This window comes from Hippopotamus amphibius, chromosome 7 (genome assembly GCF_030028045.1).
Source record: "Hippopotamus amphibius kiboko isolate mHipAmp2 chromosome 7, mHipAmp2.hap2, whole genome shotgun sequence".
Classification (NCBI taxonomy): Eukaryota; Metazoa; Chordata; class Mammalia; order Artiodactyla; family Hippopotamidae; genus Hippopotamus; species Hippopotamus amphibius.
Genome location: NC_080192.1, coordinates 142,974,005 through 142,993,037, shown reverse-complemented (window position 1 = coordinate 142,993,037; position 19,033 = coordinate 142,974,005). Strand labels below are relative to the sequence as shown.

The window sequence follows — 19,033 nt, the reverse complement described above, 5'->3', positions numbered from 1 at the left end:
CCAGAGGCAAGGGAACAAAAGGAGGCCACGCCTCTAAGGCACAGTCTCAATCCTTCCAGCACTTGGCCAAGGCGGTGGGGGAAGCACAGCCACTGACCCTGGGCCGCCACCCACCCAAGCTGGGGAGTTCTGGCAACGCTCTGACATATAAGACATTCAAGCACTGAAGAACAAGACAATGTAACTTCTAAAGGGTGCAAGTATGAAGAAGTAAAAGGTGAAAACAATTTAAAATGTTAAAGGAGAAAATAAACTGTAGTAAATTAGGAGCAAAAGCAAACGTTCTAATAATTGTTTCAAAACCAGTGATTCTGCACATTTTTTCAGACTCAGGAAACTTCTTTTCCTAAGGAAATAAACAGGTATATGTACCAAACATATGTATAAAGTTTATTGCAAAATCATGATAGCAAAAAATTGTATACAACAGAGGAATAACTATGATATATCCAAAGGAGGGAACATTATATTGGTTTTGAAAATCCATTTAATAAAATTGGAAGTAACTAAAAGTGTGAAGTAAAAACAAAAGGTTACAAAAATTTTACATTCAGTATGCAGCCAATTTTGTTTAAATATACTTACACTAAAAAAGAAGGTAGCAGAAGTTGAAGAACAACGAGTGATTTTTAAATTCTCATCTTATATCGTTCTGTATTTTATAAATTTTATATTGGGTTGGCCAAAAAGTTCGTTCAGGTTTTTCCAAACATCTTACAGAACACCCCAAATGAGCTTTTTGGCCAACCCAATATAATAACTATACACTACTTTTAAAATCAGATAGAAAACACTATATTCAGTTCCCTACTAGGGTACATAATACGTTAGCGAAAACACATGAAATTGGAAATGCACAAATGTCACACACACCTACATGCTATAAAAGAATCAGCTCCCAAAGAGCAAAAAACAAAACAAAACACACAGCTTCACTCACTTTTCAAGTTACAGATGAACTACAGTTTGCGCTCAAACTGTTATTCAGCCCAAATCTACTATTTTGCTTTGCTCTGGATCTTGGCCTGTAAAAGGACAAAAAGGCCTAACGCCTTTCTCCTGGATATTTCTAGCATCCTCGAATTTGTCACTTGTATCAATTTTATCACTTGAGACAGACTAATCTATCATTTCTTTTTTTTTTTTTTTAATGATGTACAGTTGACTTACAATATTACATTACTTTCAGGTGTACAACACATTGATTCAGTATTTTTATAGATTATACTCCATTTAAAGTTATTATAAAATATTGGCTACATTCCCTATGCTGTACAATATATCCTCGTAGATTATTCACTTTAAACATAGTAGTTTGTACCTCTTAATCCCCTACTCCTATCTTGCCCCTCCCCACTTCCCTCTCCAGACTGGTAACCACTAGTTTGTTCTCTAGATCAAACTAGTAAGTTTGTTTATATTCATTCCTTTCATTTTTCAGATTCCACATATAAGTGATAACATATAGCATTTGTCTTTCTCTGTTTGACTTATTCCACCATGCATAATACCCTCCAGGCCTATCCATGTTGTTATAAATGGCAAAATTTCATTCTTGTATACACACACACACCCTCTTCTTTATCCACTTATCTGTTGATGGACACTTAGGTTGCTTTTGTACCTTCATTATTGTAAATAATGCTGCTATGAACACTGGGGTGCATATATCTTTCTGAATTAATGTTTTTGTTTTCTTCAGATATATACCCAGGTGTGGACCTGACGAGTTATATGGTAGTTCTATTTTTCTGTTTTTTGAGGAACCCCCATACTGTCTTCCACAGTGGCTGCACCAATTTACATTCCCACCAACAGTGTAGGAAGGTTCCCTTTTCTCCATATCCTCGCCAATATTTGTTATTTGCGATCTTTTTGATGATGGCCATTCTGACAGGTGTGAGGTGATGACACAGTGGTTTTGACTTGCATTTCTCTGATGATTAGCGATCTTGAGCACCTTTTCATGTGCCTGTTGGCCATGTGTATGTTGTCTTTGGAAAAATGTCTATTTGGGTCTTCTCATTAATTGGGTTGTTTGGTTTTTTAATATTGAGTTGTAGGAACTGTTTTTATATTTTGGATATGAATCCCTTATTTGTCATCATTTGCAAATATTTTCTCCCATTCAGTAGATTATCTTTTCGCTTTGTCAAGTTTCTTTTGCTGTGCAAAAAAGCTTTTAAGTTTAATTAGGTCCCATTTGTTTATTTTTGCATTCGTTTACTGTGCCTTCAGAGACAGATCCAAAAAAAGATTATGACAATTTATGTCAAAGAGGGTTCTACCTATGTTTTCTTCTAGGATTTTAAAGGTTTCCAGTCTTACGTTTAAGCCTTTAATCCTATTGTCATTTCTGATCAGCAAAATAACACCAATAATATAAACAATGCATGCCATTCATGTTTATTGTTCATAAATGAATGTTAACTTTCAAATATACATATAGATAAGCATTCTGCATTTAACTTGGTGCAAAATCACCTTATGTGACTTATATATTAATATTCCATCAGTTAAAATATAAATACATGCTTATTATGAGAGTAAAATGCTATTATAATGGGCGAGTATGAAAACTATTAACAGGAAAGCAAATGAGTTAATGTGAGTGTTGAGAAAGGGTTCATTTATATGACAACTTTAGGAAGTACATTATATCCACTGAGGAAAAGTTTTATGAAATTTTTTAGAAGTCAATAAGAGATTATATTATTTTATAATTCTATTACCTGTAAAATTGTTTAGCGTACTAACATAAAACAAAATAACCTTTAAGAACTGTATTCAATTCTTAGTTATTTAGTTCCTTTTAAGTCATGACAAAAATGACCTTTTTTAACGAAAAAGCTCTATTTGGGAATCCTATACATCTTGTGCAAATGAACTAAAAGCAGAATAATTAGCTCTGCCATCTCAATGTCACAAGGAGAAAGAACCCTAAACTCACACAATAATATTCATAATGAATCATACATATGTAATAAAAATATACAAGGAACGTGGAAAACAAGGAAAGTGTTAAAGAGAACTGGGGTTCCCAAAACATGCTTTATTCTCACTGATTAAACCTGAGATCAGTAGTCTGCATAAGAATGTTTTAGGAAGAGAATTCCTATTGTTTTGAATCTACAGAGAGAAACAAATGTTCGCAGAAATGATTACAGGACACCATCAACCATTTTCAGGAGACCATCAACCATTTTCAGGAGCTGAAGACAAAGAAATTGCTGAGATTTGCCTGGATGATACTCAGCTTTAACTCACCATTGCTTTTAACACTCAGCCATCAGACATTTGACCAAAACTGTGATTTGATGGACCCCTGTTTAAAGGCAACCTTACATAATACATTTCCAGCACTTCACCCATGTTCTTCAGTGATGCCCTTTTTCTCACGCTGAACACAATCAGCCATGAGTACAATGAGTCCCCTGAGCCTGAAGAAGTGGCATCTGGGCCTGCCTCGTGGTTTCCATCAGGTCTCAGATATGACCGTCTCAAAGAACATGCTTATTACCAAATCAGCAATTTTACTTTTATATTTAGTACATACTAGCAAATAACAGAGGCAAAAAGCAATAAATCTTCAAACAGGTATGCCAACACTGCAATGCTCTAAAGAGGTCACCCTCAGAAACCAGACTTTCAGGTGCAGGGCTACCTATCCCAGGACAGCTAGAAACGTTCACTCATGGGCCCGTGGATTCCAAAGCAGAAGATTTAGGGGTATTGATAACTAATTTACGGAAGTGCACTTGTTCATAAGCCAACCACGTGAAGACAGAACAGAATGTCTCTGATGATCCAAGAGGTGACCGTGAAGAAGTGGGCTTATTCAGACCACTTCTGGATTGTCCCAGAAAATCTGCAAGCACCAAGATGACAAACTCTCCAACCACGACAGCTATGCAGAAATGGACCCGGCTGCCCTAGCAGAGGCAGCAAGCTCTCCAGCACAAGAAGTGTTCACCCAGAGGCCAGACGGCCATTCATCAGAGACTCTGGAGAGGATTTTGTTTCACACAAGCCGTTCACACCAAAGGTGCGATGGCCACGATTACTGACATTTACAGAGTGCTTCCTACCCACGAGGCTCTGCAACGCAGATAAAGCAGGCTCAAACCACTCACACAGAACCACAGCTTGAACTTGAGCGGACTCCTGAATCCACCATCTTAACTGCTAGACTCTTCACACGTGAAACCCGTTTGCTTTTTAATCAGCTGCATCAGCCCTGCCCACCTCCCCTCTAATGTCTGCAGCTCCAGGCCTCACACAAAGCCCGGCCATCAATCAATACCTACTCACGGGGCCAGCCTGCCCTGCTCTCCTCGGCAAACACTGCTTCCTTCACGACACGCTGCACGTCTGCTCTGGGATGCCAGGAAAATTCATCCTTCAAGATTTTGGCTCAAACCTTACCTCACCCTGACCAATCCGACCACAAGCTACGGTTGTTTTTCCCTAGATGATTCCAGCGCGGTGGAGCCTGCCCTGCTCTCCACAGATGAGCGACATTTACAGCCTCCACCCCACCCGTCTCCTCGCTGCGACCTGTGGCCACGTGACAGACCCCTGGCAAAAGGAAGGACAGTCAGTAACACGTACGTGCCACTTCTGGCCCCCAGCTGCAGCCATAGGGGTGCTTCCCCCTTCTTGTCTGCTGGATCACTAGAACCCTCCAAGCTCTCTAGGTCTGGCTGCAAGACCAGGAGCGGTAACATCCCCTGTGAATCTGTCACACCCGCGAACTCGGACTTAACTGAATCAGAAATTCTGGTCGTAGGGCCCAGCAATCTGTGTTTTAACCCGTGCTGCAGGGATTCTCATGACACCTCACGCTTAAGGACCACTGCTCTCAGCAAACCAGCCTCAACCGTAATTAGGCCGATAAGGCCCCAGGTAGCAGAACAATGCACTGGAAGGAACACTGGTCTCTTAAGACCAGGTGGAGTGGAACTATCCACCAATCTGGACCATTTACATCAAAACGTATGCGAGAAAACAAGTCTTCTGTTATCTTTAAGGTCGCTGACATTGGTGGGACTCCCTGCCGCAGCCTTACACACGACGTCCACACCTCTCTCCCGACACACCTCTACACGCTGCTCAGGTGTGTCAGTCTTCCTCGTCCCTCTAGACTAGAAGCTCAGGGGCCACACCAGCTCTCACTCATCTCTGCATCTCCCCACGGCCTAAGAAAACCCCTGGCCTATACCATGTGCTCGATGAACAATGACACCTACATAACCTTTCCCATCTTTACTGCCAAAATGGTCATTCCTAACGTCTAAAATGATACCAATAACCCAGCAACTTCCTTTTATACAAATGTTCTAAAAGTAACAACGTTCACTATAGACTAAAACGTCCCAACTCCACGATTCTCAGAATGACGCCAACCTGTCAAGTCTGTCTCTGCACGGCCAATACCTACTTTACGCGGGTCCCGGTGTGAGAGAAGGCTCTTACTTTTGATCCAGTCCACCTTCCCCGACATATAACTTACACTAATACACATCACATTAGGTGTCCCCTTGCTGCCGCGCCCTGCTGCTCACTGCTCACTGCCCAACGTAAAGACGGCTCATCTCCTTGCTACCCACGTTACCAGCCCAGCCAGCACGTGGCCTGTACTGACATTCTCCTTCACTTCACTTACAAGAGCTAAAACTCCAATACTGGACACTTACCAAATCTGGAGTCAGGGACAAAGTGGACAAAAGCAATTTAATATTTTCATTATTTTCCAGAGGTTCCTGCTTTCAATAAAATTAATACAAAAAGGAAAACAATCCGAGACCAGCTTTCTGGCACCATTCCAATCTATTTTGTCTTTGCTGAAATGGTCCCAACATCCTTTTGTCTTTAATATTCCAAGCAGGATTTTTTCCTAAATCGACTCCCATGTTTCCTACCAGATGCCACATTCCTAACAAAATTACTTTGTAAATTATTTCAGAGTCCTATGTGCTAAAACTGAGCCTGTGCCCAAAACCTTGGAACAGCATATTTATTTCTGTATTAATTTATGTTTCGTATACCTTAAAAAGGAATCCGAACCTTTAGAAATGAATCCTTCCAATCTGTATGGAAAAGTTAACAAATACCCAACAATACCGACAATACCCCAAAATTCTATTCTTTGATTTTGACAAGTTATCAGAATTTCCATTCAAATCTAATGGAAGGCTGAAGCTCAGTGTTGTGATGCCAAATACATCAAGATTTTCCTTTACTCAGTGGCTTTTAAAACATTTTCCAAGAACAAAAGAAGACGACATAACTCGTCTCCTACTATTCAAAAGGAAAAGGGACCACATCGCAGGATAATAACCTTAGACTGAGGACCCTCAGCCATCCCCAGAGATGCTAAATCCCAGCCAGGGGTACCTCTATGCTGCCCTGTACCTCTCTCCTCTCGGCTCTACACAGACACCAAAAATCTTTGTCACTTCTATTCTTGATAAGCAGTTCACATGAACAGCTGTGCCAGTCCCAGTATTAGAAAAGGCACGCTAACACACGCAGTGAAACTCACTGTAGATTAAACAAACTCCAAAGCCCGAACAGTTATCACAAGATAAAATATGCCGGCCAAAATTCAATGCACACCCTAAACACCTGAAAAATTGGTACAGGCTTATCGGACGATCAAGACCCTTGCAAATATGACCTTTATTCTCTACTAGCTAGGCATATTTTTTTTAATGTCACACCCCATAAAATAGCCTTGACCACTGAGGCTGGTTAATAATTGAAATACTGGATCTGCAAAAAGGATAAAATCATAGTAGCAGGAAATTCCAACCTTCCCACTTTTATGGGATATTAACTTTCAAGATTATTTCTAAGATATGACCCTCTCCAAGTGACAAGAACTAGGAAGACAAAATTTAATCTGAAATCCTGTTGGCCAATTTAAGGATGAAATTATTAAGTGATGAAACACAAGAATTACATCTTCAACTATCCCATGACATGGTTCCCAGGCCTTCTGCAGCCCTGACTGCCCTGCTACGGTTATAATCAGGTCTGTTAGGGTTCCTTCAATGTCTCAGAAGAGGACAGCGTCCTTCAGATTGAAATGACCACCATTATCAACTATAACAGAAACTGGTACCTACTTTCTGATGGCCTAGCTGCGTTGTTTGGGTTCAAAAAAAGAAAACTTAAGAAAATTTTAGCCAAAACTTTAAAAATCACAAAAAAAGAATCCAGAAGTCCAGCTTCCCCTGGAAAATCAGCCCTGGTAAGCACCAGCAAGCGTGAGCTGGGACTTTCCCTTTAGGCTGGGCGTGGGCGCTGCAGACGGTCGGGCTGTGTACACCTCAGAAAATGGCTGCACCCACATGTACATTCGCTTATATTCCTTGCCCGGCGACCTGTACTCACGCAAATTTGGAATTTATGTTGGCATTAACTACTTCACCTAACCCACGACCTTATAGTAAACAGAAACCCCCAGGGTTTATTCATAACATTTAATGCTGGTCTCAGGCAAGTCTCCCACACAGTTAATTTCTAGAACTTCACTTCAAGTCTTTACATTTATCTTTGAAATTTAATATTGTTAAATTAGATACATTCAACTCAATCACTATTTATTGCACACGCAGAGGACCAGTGGTTTTGAAACCAGTGGTTTTGCAAAAGGCAGAGCCTCTCTCTCCAGTTTTAATAAGTATCACTTAAATGTCTTTCATATGTTGTAGTTTTACCCATAATCTACCTTCGAAAAGAAAATGAAAGGACTCAGAATTTTTTGCTTGTTTGTATAATCAGGGAGCTATTTATTTTAATGTAACATCTAACTTAAATAGATCTAGAAGTATCTATTACGTACAACTCTGACCTTCTACAGATATCTAGTTTGGCCCAGAAAACCTCTAAAAAAGTTTCTATAGGATTTTGGCTTAAAATAGAAAGTATGTGACATCTCTGTCCGATGCCGAGAAGGCAAGCTGGTCAGAGGCCCGGACTTTCACTGAAGAGTGAGGTCCATCTGGTTGGCAGCTGGGCCAGCCCCTGGCTTCCTCGCTACACAAGGACACGGGCCACCCAGGGAGGATCCCCTGATGACACCTGCTGTGGGCCAAAACCCAGGCTCCCCCGGACTGGCTGGCTGGGGCACATGGGAGTGGAGTGGTAATATCGAGTCCTCTTGCAGGGCCCCATCGGCAGGGGAGAGGGCGGGGCACTGAAAGCAGAGAACTTTGTTCTTTCTGGATAAAGACAATTCTGCACTCTGAAGGCTTATTTTTTCCGAATATCTTGATAACAATGCTGATAGAACTCTTCTTTCCAATCACCCCTTATCACCCGACAGTGTAATGACAATGTAATCGTCTAGCTGGGGATACTGGTACCTCGCAGAGCTATCTTCATTTTCCTCTAAATCATTCGTCGCATTCCTTCACAATTCTTCAATGCTTTGCACACCTCCTTTTAACTACGCCTCCTGGAGAAAATAAAAGTCAGCCAAAAAGGTTTCTGTAGCTGCCTTCTAACCCACAGAGATGCACCGTGCAGCCCCTTACGTGAACGTCACAGCAGAGGCACCCTGTAACTCTCATGGCTGCACAGCTAGGAAGACACACAGTGGTGACCAGATGGAGGAGACCGAGTCCCAGTGCCCTGAACCTGATCTGGGGAGCTTGGCTAGCTGGGGGACGGATGGAGCTGAAAAGACAAGGGAGCACCCCACCCAGTGAAGGGTCATCACTGCTGTCCCGGCCTCACAATCAGCCTTCTAGCCAGGGAGGGCGTGGGTGCCAATGAAAGATGCTGAAAAAGTCAAGTGTCCCCAGGAAGAGGATTCCCGAGAGCCCCTGGCACAGGGCCGCTCAGAAACCAGGCACACGTACCTCCCCGGCCGGGAGCCTCTGCCTGGCCACATGGCCAACTCCTCTGGTAGCTGCTGTCTTGAAAAGTGTGAGAACCACTGCATCAAACGGGAGCCACTTTCTCCTCTGTGTCCCGCGCACCCAGCCTGCCGTCCAGCACACACCAGACACGCCAATGCCTGCAAAACGCATCGCTGCCAACGCGCAAAGAGATCCTGAAGCACCCGAGGGACACACGCACTGGGTCCTCTGCAAGCCCTGGAAAAGCGGCTCAATACCCAGCACGGACTGAGCTCCCACTGCCGTGTGCTCGGCCCTCTGCTCGCAGGACCCCTGATGCCAACCTCATCCACGATACAGACCAGGAACCTGACGCTCAGGAGAGCTCAGTCCGTGCCTGGACCGCCCCGCTCGTCAGCGATGATCAGAACCTGGGCTGGTCTGTGCTCCTTGCCACGCGGCCCGCTCACTCCAAACGCCCTCTGTGCCAACAGCGGTCCTGAGCACGAGGGAGGCAAACCTGAGTGAGAGGCGGCCCTGTGTTTAAGGGATTTACAGCCTGGCAGGGAGGCATGCGAAGTAACCAAAAAAAAAAAAAAAAAAAAAAAAGACCAAGTGCTGCAGGTGCTATCAGAGCAGGGAAAGAGGGAGGCAACTCCCCCAAGGCCCCGACGGACAAGGGCAAGGGCGGCCCGATCACTGCCAGCCAGGCGGGGTCCTCGGACCACTACTTCCGAGAGCGAGGAGGATACACACACTTGACAGGCAGCCGTGGAAAGGGGCAAAGACCCCCAACATGTGCCCCTTACCCCCTTCCTGACAGAGCCAGATGGAGGTGATGCTGCGCTTCTGCTCTGAAGATGCGGGAGAGGCTGGGGGAGCCCAGAGGGAAGGACAGAGGCTGAGCAGGACGACTGCCTGTCTTCTCTCCGAGTTTCCTCCACAGCGCCAGCCTCACTGCAGAACCGCCTGGGAGGCTGGAGAAACAGCTCCTCGAAGGGGCTCCGCCCAGGATGCCCACAGCCTCAAGCAGCAGTATGTACTTTCCTACCACGTGTGCCCATGTTAGACACACACAAGAGGCCCAACAGGGAGCGGTGAGTGACTGGAAAGGATGGGACAGATCTTTAATAGCTTCATCCAGGAGGCACAGGCTTTAGCGGAATATTGCAAAGCATGGGTTTGCCAGACCAAAGGAGAGTGGAGGGGATTTCAGGCAGAGGAAACAGTCTGATCAAAGGCATGAAGTTAAAAGACAGGAAAATGTATTGAGGGAACTTTAAGTAACTGGTTATGCAGGTACTTTGGGCAGCAGACCAGGATTTAACTTCCAGCCTGCCACCTCCACACGTATGGTGGCTTCTGGCAATTTCCTCTCCTGTGGGGAGACCGTGTGGGTGTGTGAGGGGTGGCCAAAGTGGGGAAGGGGCCTGAATAACAGAAAAGGAGCTGGCAACCATACTCGGCAGCTTCCAGGCCTCTCCTTTAGGCCAGGGGTTCCCAGAGGTAAGCAGGCCTAAGAATCGGTGGGGCAGGGCCTCTCCCAGGGCAGGCCTCTCCCAGGGCAGCCCTCCCGGTCCAGAAGGACCCCAAAGTTAGATTTCTGACACTTTCTCACACGAGGTTATACATACGGTCACTAGAGATACAATGACAGGACTGGAAAGAGACAAGCACATCATTCAGCTAAAAACTCAGGGCCACGCTGCCTGGTGTGCACTATCAATTTTATTTTTCCCAAATATTATGACTATATTGTCAACGGCACAATTACCCTGCATTATAGTCTAGAGATTACAAGTTAACTGGTTAAATGCAAACATTTAAAAAATGCATCACACTTTTATAACCTTTGAATAATATGGAGAACCTTTAAAAAAGTAGCCAGGTAGCTCTCTACCTCTGATGGTAGGAGAAGGAGGGGTAAGAAGGAGCCTGGTTAAAAATGTAGGTTCCCTGGCCCTCATTTGGTAGGTCTGGGAAGAGCCTGGGAATATATATATTTTTAACAAGAATCCTACCTGATTTCTGATACAAGTGGTCTCAGAGCCACACTTTAAAAAGCATTGCAAAGGGCGGCGTGGAAGCTGGGAAGAGGTTTAAGCAAGAAGTAACCAATCAGTATTACGTGTGGCAAAGTTTTGTCACTGGACGTGGCTATTAGTGTTGGAGGCAGAAGCCTGATTATAATGGCTGTATAATTTCTGTGAACAGAAATTAGGAAAATGGAAAAGCAAGATTCAACTATTCTTTCAAAATGTGTGACTGAGAAGAAAGAGACAGAATGAGGATGTGCATTAAGGGCCAGATGAAAGGGCTTTTATCCGTACTCATCACGTAGAGAGAAGAATAACAAGACATAATGGTCGTATCCGTAATCACAATGTCCTGCCTGGGATTTGAACGGCCCCCAGACCCACTCTCCACTTTACTCTGTGCCCCCAGAGCACCGACGTGCCCTCTGAAGGAGGCACCAGCAGGAAAGAGGATGGGAGGGGGTGGGGTATTCATCTCCCCTCACCCCCTCCCTCAGGCCCGCTGCAGGCTGGCTGGGTCCCTTGCTGGGGGCCACAGCTCCTCCTGGCGGGAGCGCCTACAGCTCTCTCGTGGGGTTCTGATCCCCCTTAGGGCTCTGCCCTTCCTTCCTCTTGCCCCTCCAGGCCTAGAGGAGCTGGTCCTGGGAGACCATCCTATTCCTTGCTGATTTCCCTAAATCTGCCCACATCTTGGTAAATGGTTCTTAAAGTCTCCTTGGTTACCCAGTTCAATCCGTCTCCTACCAGAACCCTGATGGATACACACAACATTAAGCAAAATACAAATGCCAGAACACTGCCAAATCCCAAATGCTTCTGTGGTTCAACTACGACAACAGTCACATCAGATGGGATTCAGGAAAAGATTCATATGCAAGGTGCACTGGATGTGGCCTTGAAAGAACAGTGAGGATCTTGATAAGCAAATCCAAATTCTATCTTTTCACACATCAGCTACCCCTCCCCTTTTCCACACCCTACACATTTTCCAAAGCAGGACCCCTGCCATTCATAAAATCATTAAGTGATCCCTCTTCTGGGGGTCCTGTTTACAGCTTGTTTTATTTTAAAGAAATCTTGCCAAGTTGTATGAGCCTAGAATCCCACCTGTTAAATCGACTGCAGGCCAAAGCTGTGTGTGAGCTGTTTTGATTATTTCCCTGGAAAGTCAGCCCTGATGGGCCCAAAAAACAGAGGCTAGGGTTATTTGTACCTGTCGAGGCAGTAATAACATAGGAAGCATTTTTAAAGCAGGGGACAAAGAACTCTTGAACAGTGAGGAAGCAGAAAAACCACTTTTGACTCCAAATTCAAAACAAGATTTTAATCCTAGTTTAATCACTCCATGGGGGAGAGGGCTGAACTTGAGCCCGATATTTCCCTTCCTAAAAAGGAAGTCCTACAGATTTAAAATGGAATATATATGAAGAGATGTTAACTTCCCAAAAGAAATATAGAAGACAAATTCCAAATATTTCATCATCTGTAAAGAAGAAAGGAACATGCAGCAAACACACAGCGGGAACCAGGTACTTTCCATAGATTCTGTGTTCTAATCTTTACAATAATCTACAAACAGCTACTGTGCGTTATCTTTATTTTATAGATGAGGAAACTGGGCCTTAAAGAAATATACAGTAATTTGCCAACAAGCACGAGGGTGGTCGACTCTGGTTCCAAACCAATCACCACCATGGCATGACTCCTTCCTATGGATGAAGGGAAACAGACACAGGGAAACCGGCCTGGACTACGACTTAGGGCACGTGGTCCTTAACCAGAGAGGCGGTTTCAACTCACTGCTCAAAACTTCAAAATTTATTAGTCCATTTTCCTCCCCTGAGTTCATATTTATATTCCCTCCAACTCAGTCCAAAAAGAATTTGGGGCAGCTTGATGAAACAAACACAGAATCATGGGAATTTTAAAACTAAGTGCAACACACATTTTGCACAGGGGGAGAGTCATTTATGTAAAGTGACGTCTCTAAAATTAGTGAACTGACAGGGCCCAAAATACAGCTTCAAGATTCTCAGGCCCATATGCCTTCCTGAGTAAAGGAATCTTTCCCAGCAGACTGCCTCAGTACGGCAGCGTTCTCGGGATGAAGGCTGAGGCTCATTACAGGTGTAAAAGTAGACAGGAGCGACAAATGAGTTAAATATTTAAGTCCAAAACCTAAAGCATTCAAATGGCAACATGGAAATAAAATAGGCCTTTGATTTGCTAGTTCTGTTGCCATTCACCTCCTTCTCCTAAAAGTCAAGATCTTAAAACGGCTCAAAACTGAAAACATCATTTATTTCTTCATCTATAAAATGGGGTACATCACAGGACAGACTTGTAAGAGGATTAAAGCCGTTAATGTTTCAAACTACTCTTTTCCCTAATATATCATTTCACTTCGTTGGTTGTTCACATGGTATGGGGCAGGGGAGAATACACAGAAACGTCAATCAACAAAATGATCCAAAAGAAGGAAACAAGGATTCTCTCTTGTGTACGCACGTGGTTTTCCCCACCCCAACCATCGTCACCAGCACTTCAGCGTTGGGGAAGCTCCTCCTCTCCACCCCATCCTCCAAAAATGCACTGGCAACCTGTACCCAAAACAATGATCTACCAACATGATTTGCCACATGTTAAGACTATAAATTAAAAGGGATCTTTTACTCAAAAGCTTAATACCGTAGGTACATATACACCTGAAGCTAAAATACTTCAGGCCTTGCATTTTATCTGACTTCATAAGGTGCTGTGAGGAGGCAGGAAAATAACACATGTGAAAGAGGTTTGTAAACTACAAGGTGTTACCTGTGATAATTATTCCCTGATGTTACAGGATTGGTTACAACAGCTGGTCCTCTTCCTCCCTCCTCCAAACCTTTCAAAATACCTTGAGTCTCCCTCATGCCCCTCTCCTCGCCCCCAAAGTTGAGCACACCATCTCTAAAACAACAGGACTGCTCGAGGCGGCCAGCTTCATCCCTCACTGGCTGTCGGCCAAGTATGCCATCCCGGACATCACGTCACCAGGGAATCTTACTCCAATTTCATCGTAATTACAGCATCAAGGGAAATAAGGAAAGAAAAATGGTTTAAAAGGAAAAGAAAGGAAGGGTAAAGAGAGGGAGGAAGAAGAGGGCAGGAGAGCCCCTCGGCCTGATAACTCAGAGGTGAGGTAAGTCAAACGCAATAGAATATGTATGTTGAGGTTAAAAAACAAAAACCTCTTTTAAAAAAATAGGTTGATCTGGACACATAATTATTCTCTCTTGTTTGGTACGCATGTTGGGGTTTTTAAAAAAAACACCACGTAGCTAACAAATAAATAATACGATTCTGTTCAAGGACATCTGTTGTCTTAATAGCCCGTTGGGCCCTTGCCTCTCCCTTAGTCCAAATGCCCCCATATATCCCTTTAATGGTAACTGACCGCCTTAGAAATAAAGTTGCCTGGAATGCAAGGCCTAGAAAGGGGAAACATCAGGTGCTAAATATTTCCCATCTAAAAGCATCATTGGGGACTTTCCTGGTGGCGCAATGGTTAAGAATCCACCTGCCAATGCAGGGGACACAGGTTCAATCCCTGATTAGGGAAGATCCCACATGCCAAAAAGCAACTACGCCTGTGTGCCACAACTACTGAGCCCACGTGCTGCAACTACTGAAGCCTGTGTGCCCTAGAGCCTGTGCTCCACAATCAGAGAAGCCACCACAATAAGTCCACGCACCACAAGTCCACGCACCACAACAAAGAGTAGGCCCTGCTCTCGCGCACCACAACAAAGAGTAGGCCCTGCTCTCCACAACTAGAGAAAGCCCACGTGCAGAAATAAACAAATAAATAAGTTTACTTTTTAAAATACCAGATTTTATATTTTTATTTAAATATAAGACCTACTGAACATATACTAGGGTTACCAGGACTTCCCTGTTGGTCCAGTGGTTAACAATCCGCCTTCCAATGAGGGGATGCAGGTTCGAACCCCGGTCGGGGAACTAAGATCCCACATGCCATGGGGCAACTAAGCCCATGGGCCGCAACTACTGAGCCCACGGGCCACAACTAGAGAGAAGCACATGCGCTGGAGGATCCCACATGCCACAATGAAGATCCCAGTGAAGATCTTGCATGCCGAAACTAAGACCCCATGCAGTCAAATATGAAATAAATAACTATTTTATCCAAAGACGATATACGGATGGCCAAGAGGCACATGAAAAGCTGTGCAACGTCACATTATTAGAGGAATGCAAATCAAAACCACAATGAGGTATCCCCTCACACCGGTCAGAATGGGCATCATCAGAAAATCTGCAAACAGTAAATGCTGGAGAGGGTGTGGAGAAAAGGGAACGAACGCTCTTGCAGTGTTGGTGGGAATGTAAATTGATACAGTCACTATGGAGAACAGTAGGGAGGTTCCTTGCAAAACTAAAAATAGAACTACCATATGACCCATCAATCCCACTGCTGGGCATATATCCAGAGAACACCATCATTCAAAAAGACACATGCACCCCAATGTTCATGGCAGCACTATTTACAATAGCCAGGTCATGGAAGCAACCTACATGTCCATCAATAGATGAATGGATAAAAAAGATGTGGTACACACAGACAATGGAATAATATTCAGCTGTAAAAAAGAACAAAATTGGGATATTTGTAGAGACATGGATGGACCTAGAGACCCATACAGAGTAAAGTGAGTCAGAAAGAGAAAAACAAATGTCACATATTAACACATATATGCAGAATATAGAAAAATGGTACACATCAACCGGTTTGCAAGGCAGAAATAGAGACACAGATGTAGAGAACAAACATATGGACATCGAGTGGAGAAAGCTAGGGGCAGGGGGGTGAATTGGGAGATTGGGATTGCCACACATACATTACTAATAAGAAAAAAAAATCAAATTGCACACTAAATATATGCAGTTTATTGTATGTCAATTGTATCTCAATAAAAGTTCCTAAAGAAAAAAATTAAATTAAATTAAAAACTATTTAAAAAAAAAATACTATGGTTACCTCGAGGTCACTCTGGAATTCTCAGGAAAGGTGAAAGAATCTAAGAGCCTGAGGCAGGCAAGATCTTTTGCTGCTTCTCCTGGTCTTAGTGCAACACATTTCCTCTTTTCTCTCCTACCTGACCCTGCAACCTGCATTCTTATATTCCATACATACCAATAATTTCTATCATTTCATACATTCCACACTCACTCTAGTAAAAAAGTTAAACTATTTTCTGGCTCTAAGGTCCTTCTCTTCCTCTGACATCAAACAACTGCTTTTATAATTTCATAAATTTTCAAAACACTGTTAATTAGCACGTACCAAATTAACATACTAACAAGTTATATTTTTACACATTTCATTTCCTGATTTGTCTTTTTCCTGTTGAATCACACTATCTGATTACAACTAATTCTTAGGCTTTCTCTCAACTGGGGCCCAATTATTTACATGTTACCAAAATTAATTTCTATTTTGCTCAACTTCAAAATAACGACTCAATGACTACTTACTCATCCAATTTTACTAAATGAGTTTTCAGTTATTCCGAGTGCTTTATCAGCAGAAAAGTCACTTCTTTGGTGCTTCAGAGAAACAGTTTATTATCACCATAAAAAGTTAAGGCTTGTATGGTATTAACCCAATATTCTTAAAACTTGCTAAGACAAAACGACCCCAAATATAAGTGGCTATGCCAATTCAGAATACTCTCAAGAGAAGGAAGGTGTCTAAGGTACCAAATCAAAACCTGCAGATAATAAAGGAGGAAAGTCAAAATTCTAAGTCCTGTCACCTTCCCTTGCTTCTGCTACTATGTCAGCACTGAAAAGAATTTGCTCTGGATTGCTAAGATTTTTAAATGAGTTCATTATAGTAAATCACTTTTAAAGTCGCAGGCATTATATAAATTAAAAGGCATTATTAGCACAATAGAGAAAATATTTCACCATGATGGGGAGAGAGAGAAAGAAATGGGGGTGGGGGGGGAGAAGAGAGCATAATCCGTTCCCTAAAATGAGTGGAAAGCTACAGGCCCATCTCTCTCGCTCTCACTGGTGAAACAATTGTTAAACGGATACCTACCCTGCATTTGCCGATACCCTGGCAGCAACCTACTTAAGTCAAGGAAGGTTGTAACACACTAAAAGGCCATACGCTGTGCTTCGCTTCAGAAAAGTGAGAATTCTCCACAGGGCTGAGAAGATGAAAAATGCTAAGTTCTGATCAGTTTATTAATAAACAGAGAAGACTACCTTCTTATATATGCGATTCATGTCACTACTGGCACTTGAATTCCCATTATAACTGTCATCCAAGAAGAGGTACGGGGGATAGGTATTTACTAAGAACCAACAGTTATGACTGAAATATAAGCAAGGAATTCAGATCTGAACAGAGGTAGAATTTTTTTTATTCTCATTGGATATACTTCTGTCTATTCCACTTTTTAGAATACAAGCACAAAGCACTTCGTGTCATACCGTTAGACACCGGGGTTGTTTCCCATCTTGCTGCTATGAAACGCAGTCTGGACACAGAGGAATCCTGTATTATAAACGAAACCCCTGATGACATCCATGACAGCAACACTTTCGGGAGAAGGACAGTGAACCAGGATCCCTTGTAAAGTGCAAACAGTTCTAGATCAAGTCCACTGGGAATAATTTTAAGCAAAATTTTCAGTGAACTACCTCTCGCCTGGGGCTAAAGCAATGATCTCTGCCCGCCCCCCCCCCCCCCCAACGACCCTGAATGTCACTCTGACAAATACTCCCAAACTTTCTTTTCTGAATAAAAATGGCGCTGCTTTCCCCATCACAATAGAGTGTATCTCTCAATACCCCTTAGGCCTTTCATGCAAACTCAAAGTGAGGACTTAGATGTCACTCTTTTCTACACTGTGTCAAATGCTTTTTTGAGGCGGGGGTGGGCGGGTGGGCGGTCCTTCCATCTATCTACAAGGTTGCCACTTTCTCCGCTAGAAACCCTGGGATCATAAACTCACTTTGACTTTTCTTCACAACCTCTGCCTTCCTCCAAACTGTTGCCTCTCTCTCTTGAATAAGCCGCACTTTAACGCAAACTGTCCCAAAGAGCCGGTCGCCGACCCCCGAGCGGGCCTCCTCCACGCCACACACGTCGTGTCCGGCGCACCCTCCACCTAGGCACATCCATCCTTCCCCCGCGGAGCATCGGGCGCCACGCGCGCGGGGCACAGACGCCCCGGCTGCCCCACAGCCCAGCCTTTCCACGCACTGTCTGCACCCGTGCCCACACGCACTGGAAGCGGCTCCCGGTCCTCCGATCGCCGGCCGCCCGGTGCACGCACGCCCCGGGTCGGGCGCTGCCGCGGCGGGGCACAGGGCCGGGCATGCACGCGCGCACGTCGGTGCCCGGGCGGGGTGGGGGCTGGGTGGGCAGCCGGGGAAGGGCCGCCGGCGCCCGGAGCCGAGCGGACAACAACCGGCGGGTCGCCCCCTCCCCTCGCCCGCGCCCCGGGTCCCGGCTTCCCCGCGGATGGCGCACGGCCGCGGAGGGGGCGGCGAGGGCGCGACGCCGGCGGGGCCGCCTCGGGTACCTGGTCGATGGGCAGCTGCACGGCGTTGCTCAGGGGCTGCAGCAGGGTGGAGCCCGTGGTGCTGGCGGTAGCCATAGCCGGCCTGGCGCTCCGGCCGCCCGCGCTGCCGCCGGGCGACGCCGAGGATGGGGATGCAGCCGGCGCGCCCGCCCCCTGGCCGCCCGCGGTCGGAGCGCGCGGGGCGGGGCCGGGGAGGGGCCGGGGGCGGTGACCCGCTCGGCCCTCCTTCCGCGCCCCCGCGTCCCCGCGTCCCCGCGCCCCCGCGCCCGCCCCGCCCCCTGACTTCCAGCAGCTTCCAGCCGCCCCCTCCCCACCTCGCGCGCCCTCGCGCCAGACAGCCCCGCGGCCCAATCGCGGCCGGCGCCCCGACGCCCGTAGCCAATCAGAGGGCGCCGGCCGCGCCGAGCCCCGCCCCCACCCCAGGCCCCGGCCCGGGGCGCAAGGGGCCGTGCGGCCGCGGCGAAGGGCGGCCAGCGGCGGGCGCAGGCCGCGGCGGGTGCGGGGGCTCTCCGTCTCCTCCCGCGCGTGCTCCTCCTCCCTGCCC

At 45.3% G+C, this 19,033-nt stretch overlaps 1 protein-coding gene across 1 annotated transcript in view; it reads right to left on the bottom strand.

The window, feature by feature from the left end:
• Positions 1-18,587, bottom strand: part of MBOAT2 (membrane bound O-acyltransferase domain containing 2) — a 109,208-nt gene extending 90,621 nt beyond the window's left edge. The window contains exon 1 of the mRNA XM_057743227.1: positions 18,490-18,587. Within this exon, the coding sequence (XP_057599210.1) occupies positions 18,490-18,564 (75 nt within the window). The 5' untranslated portion in view covers positions 18,565-18,587. The remainder of the gene's footprint in view (positions 1-18,489) is intronic.
• Between the last annotated feature and the right edge of the window lie 446 nt (positions 18,588-19,033).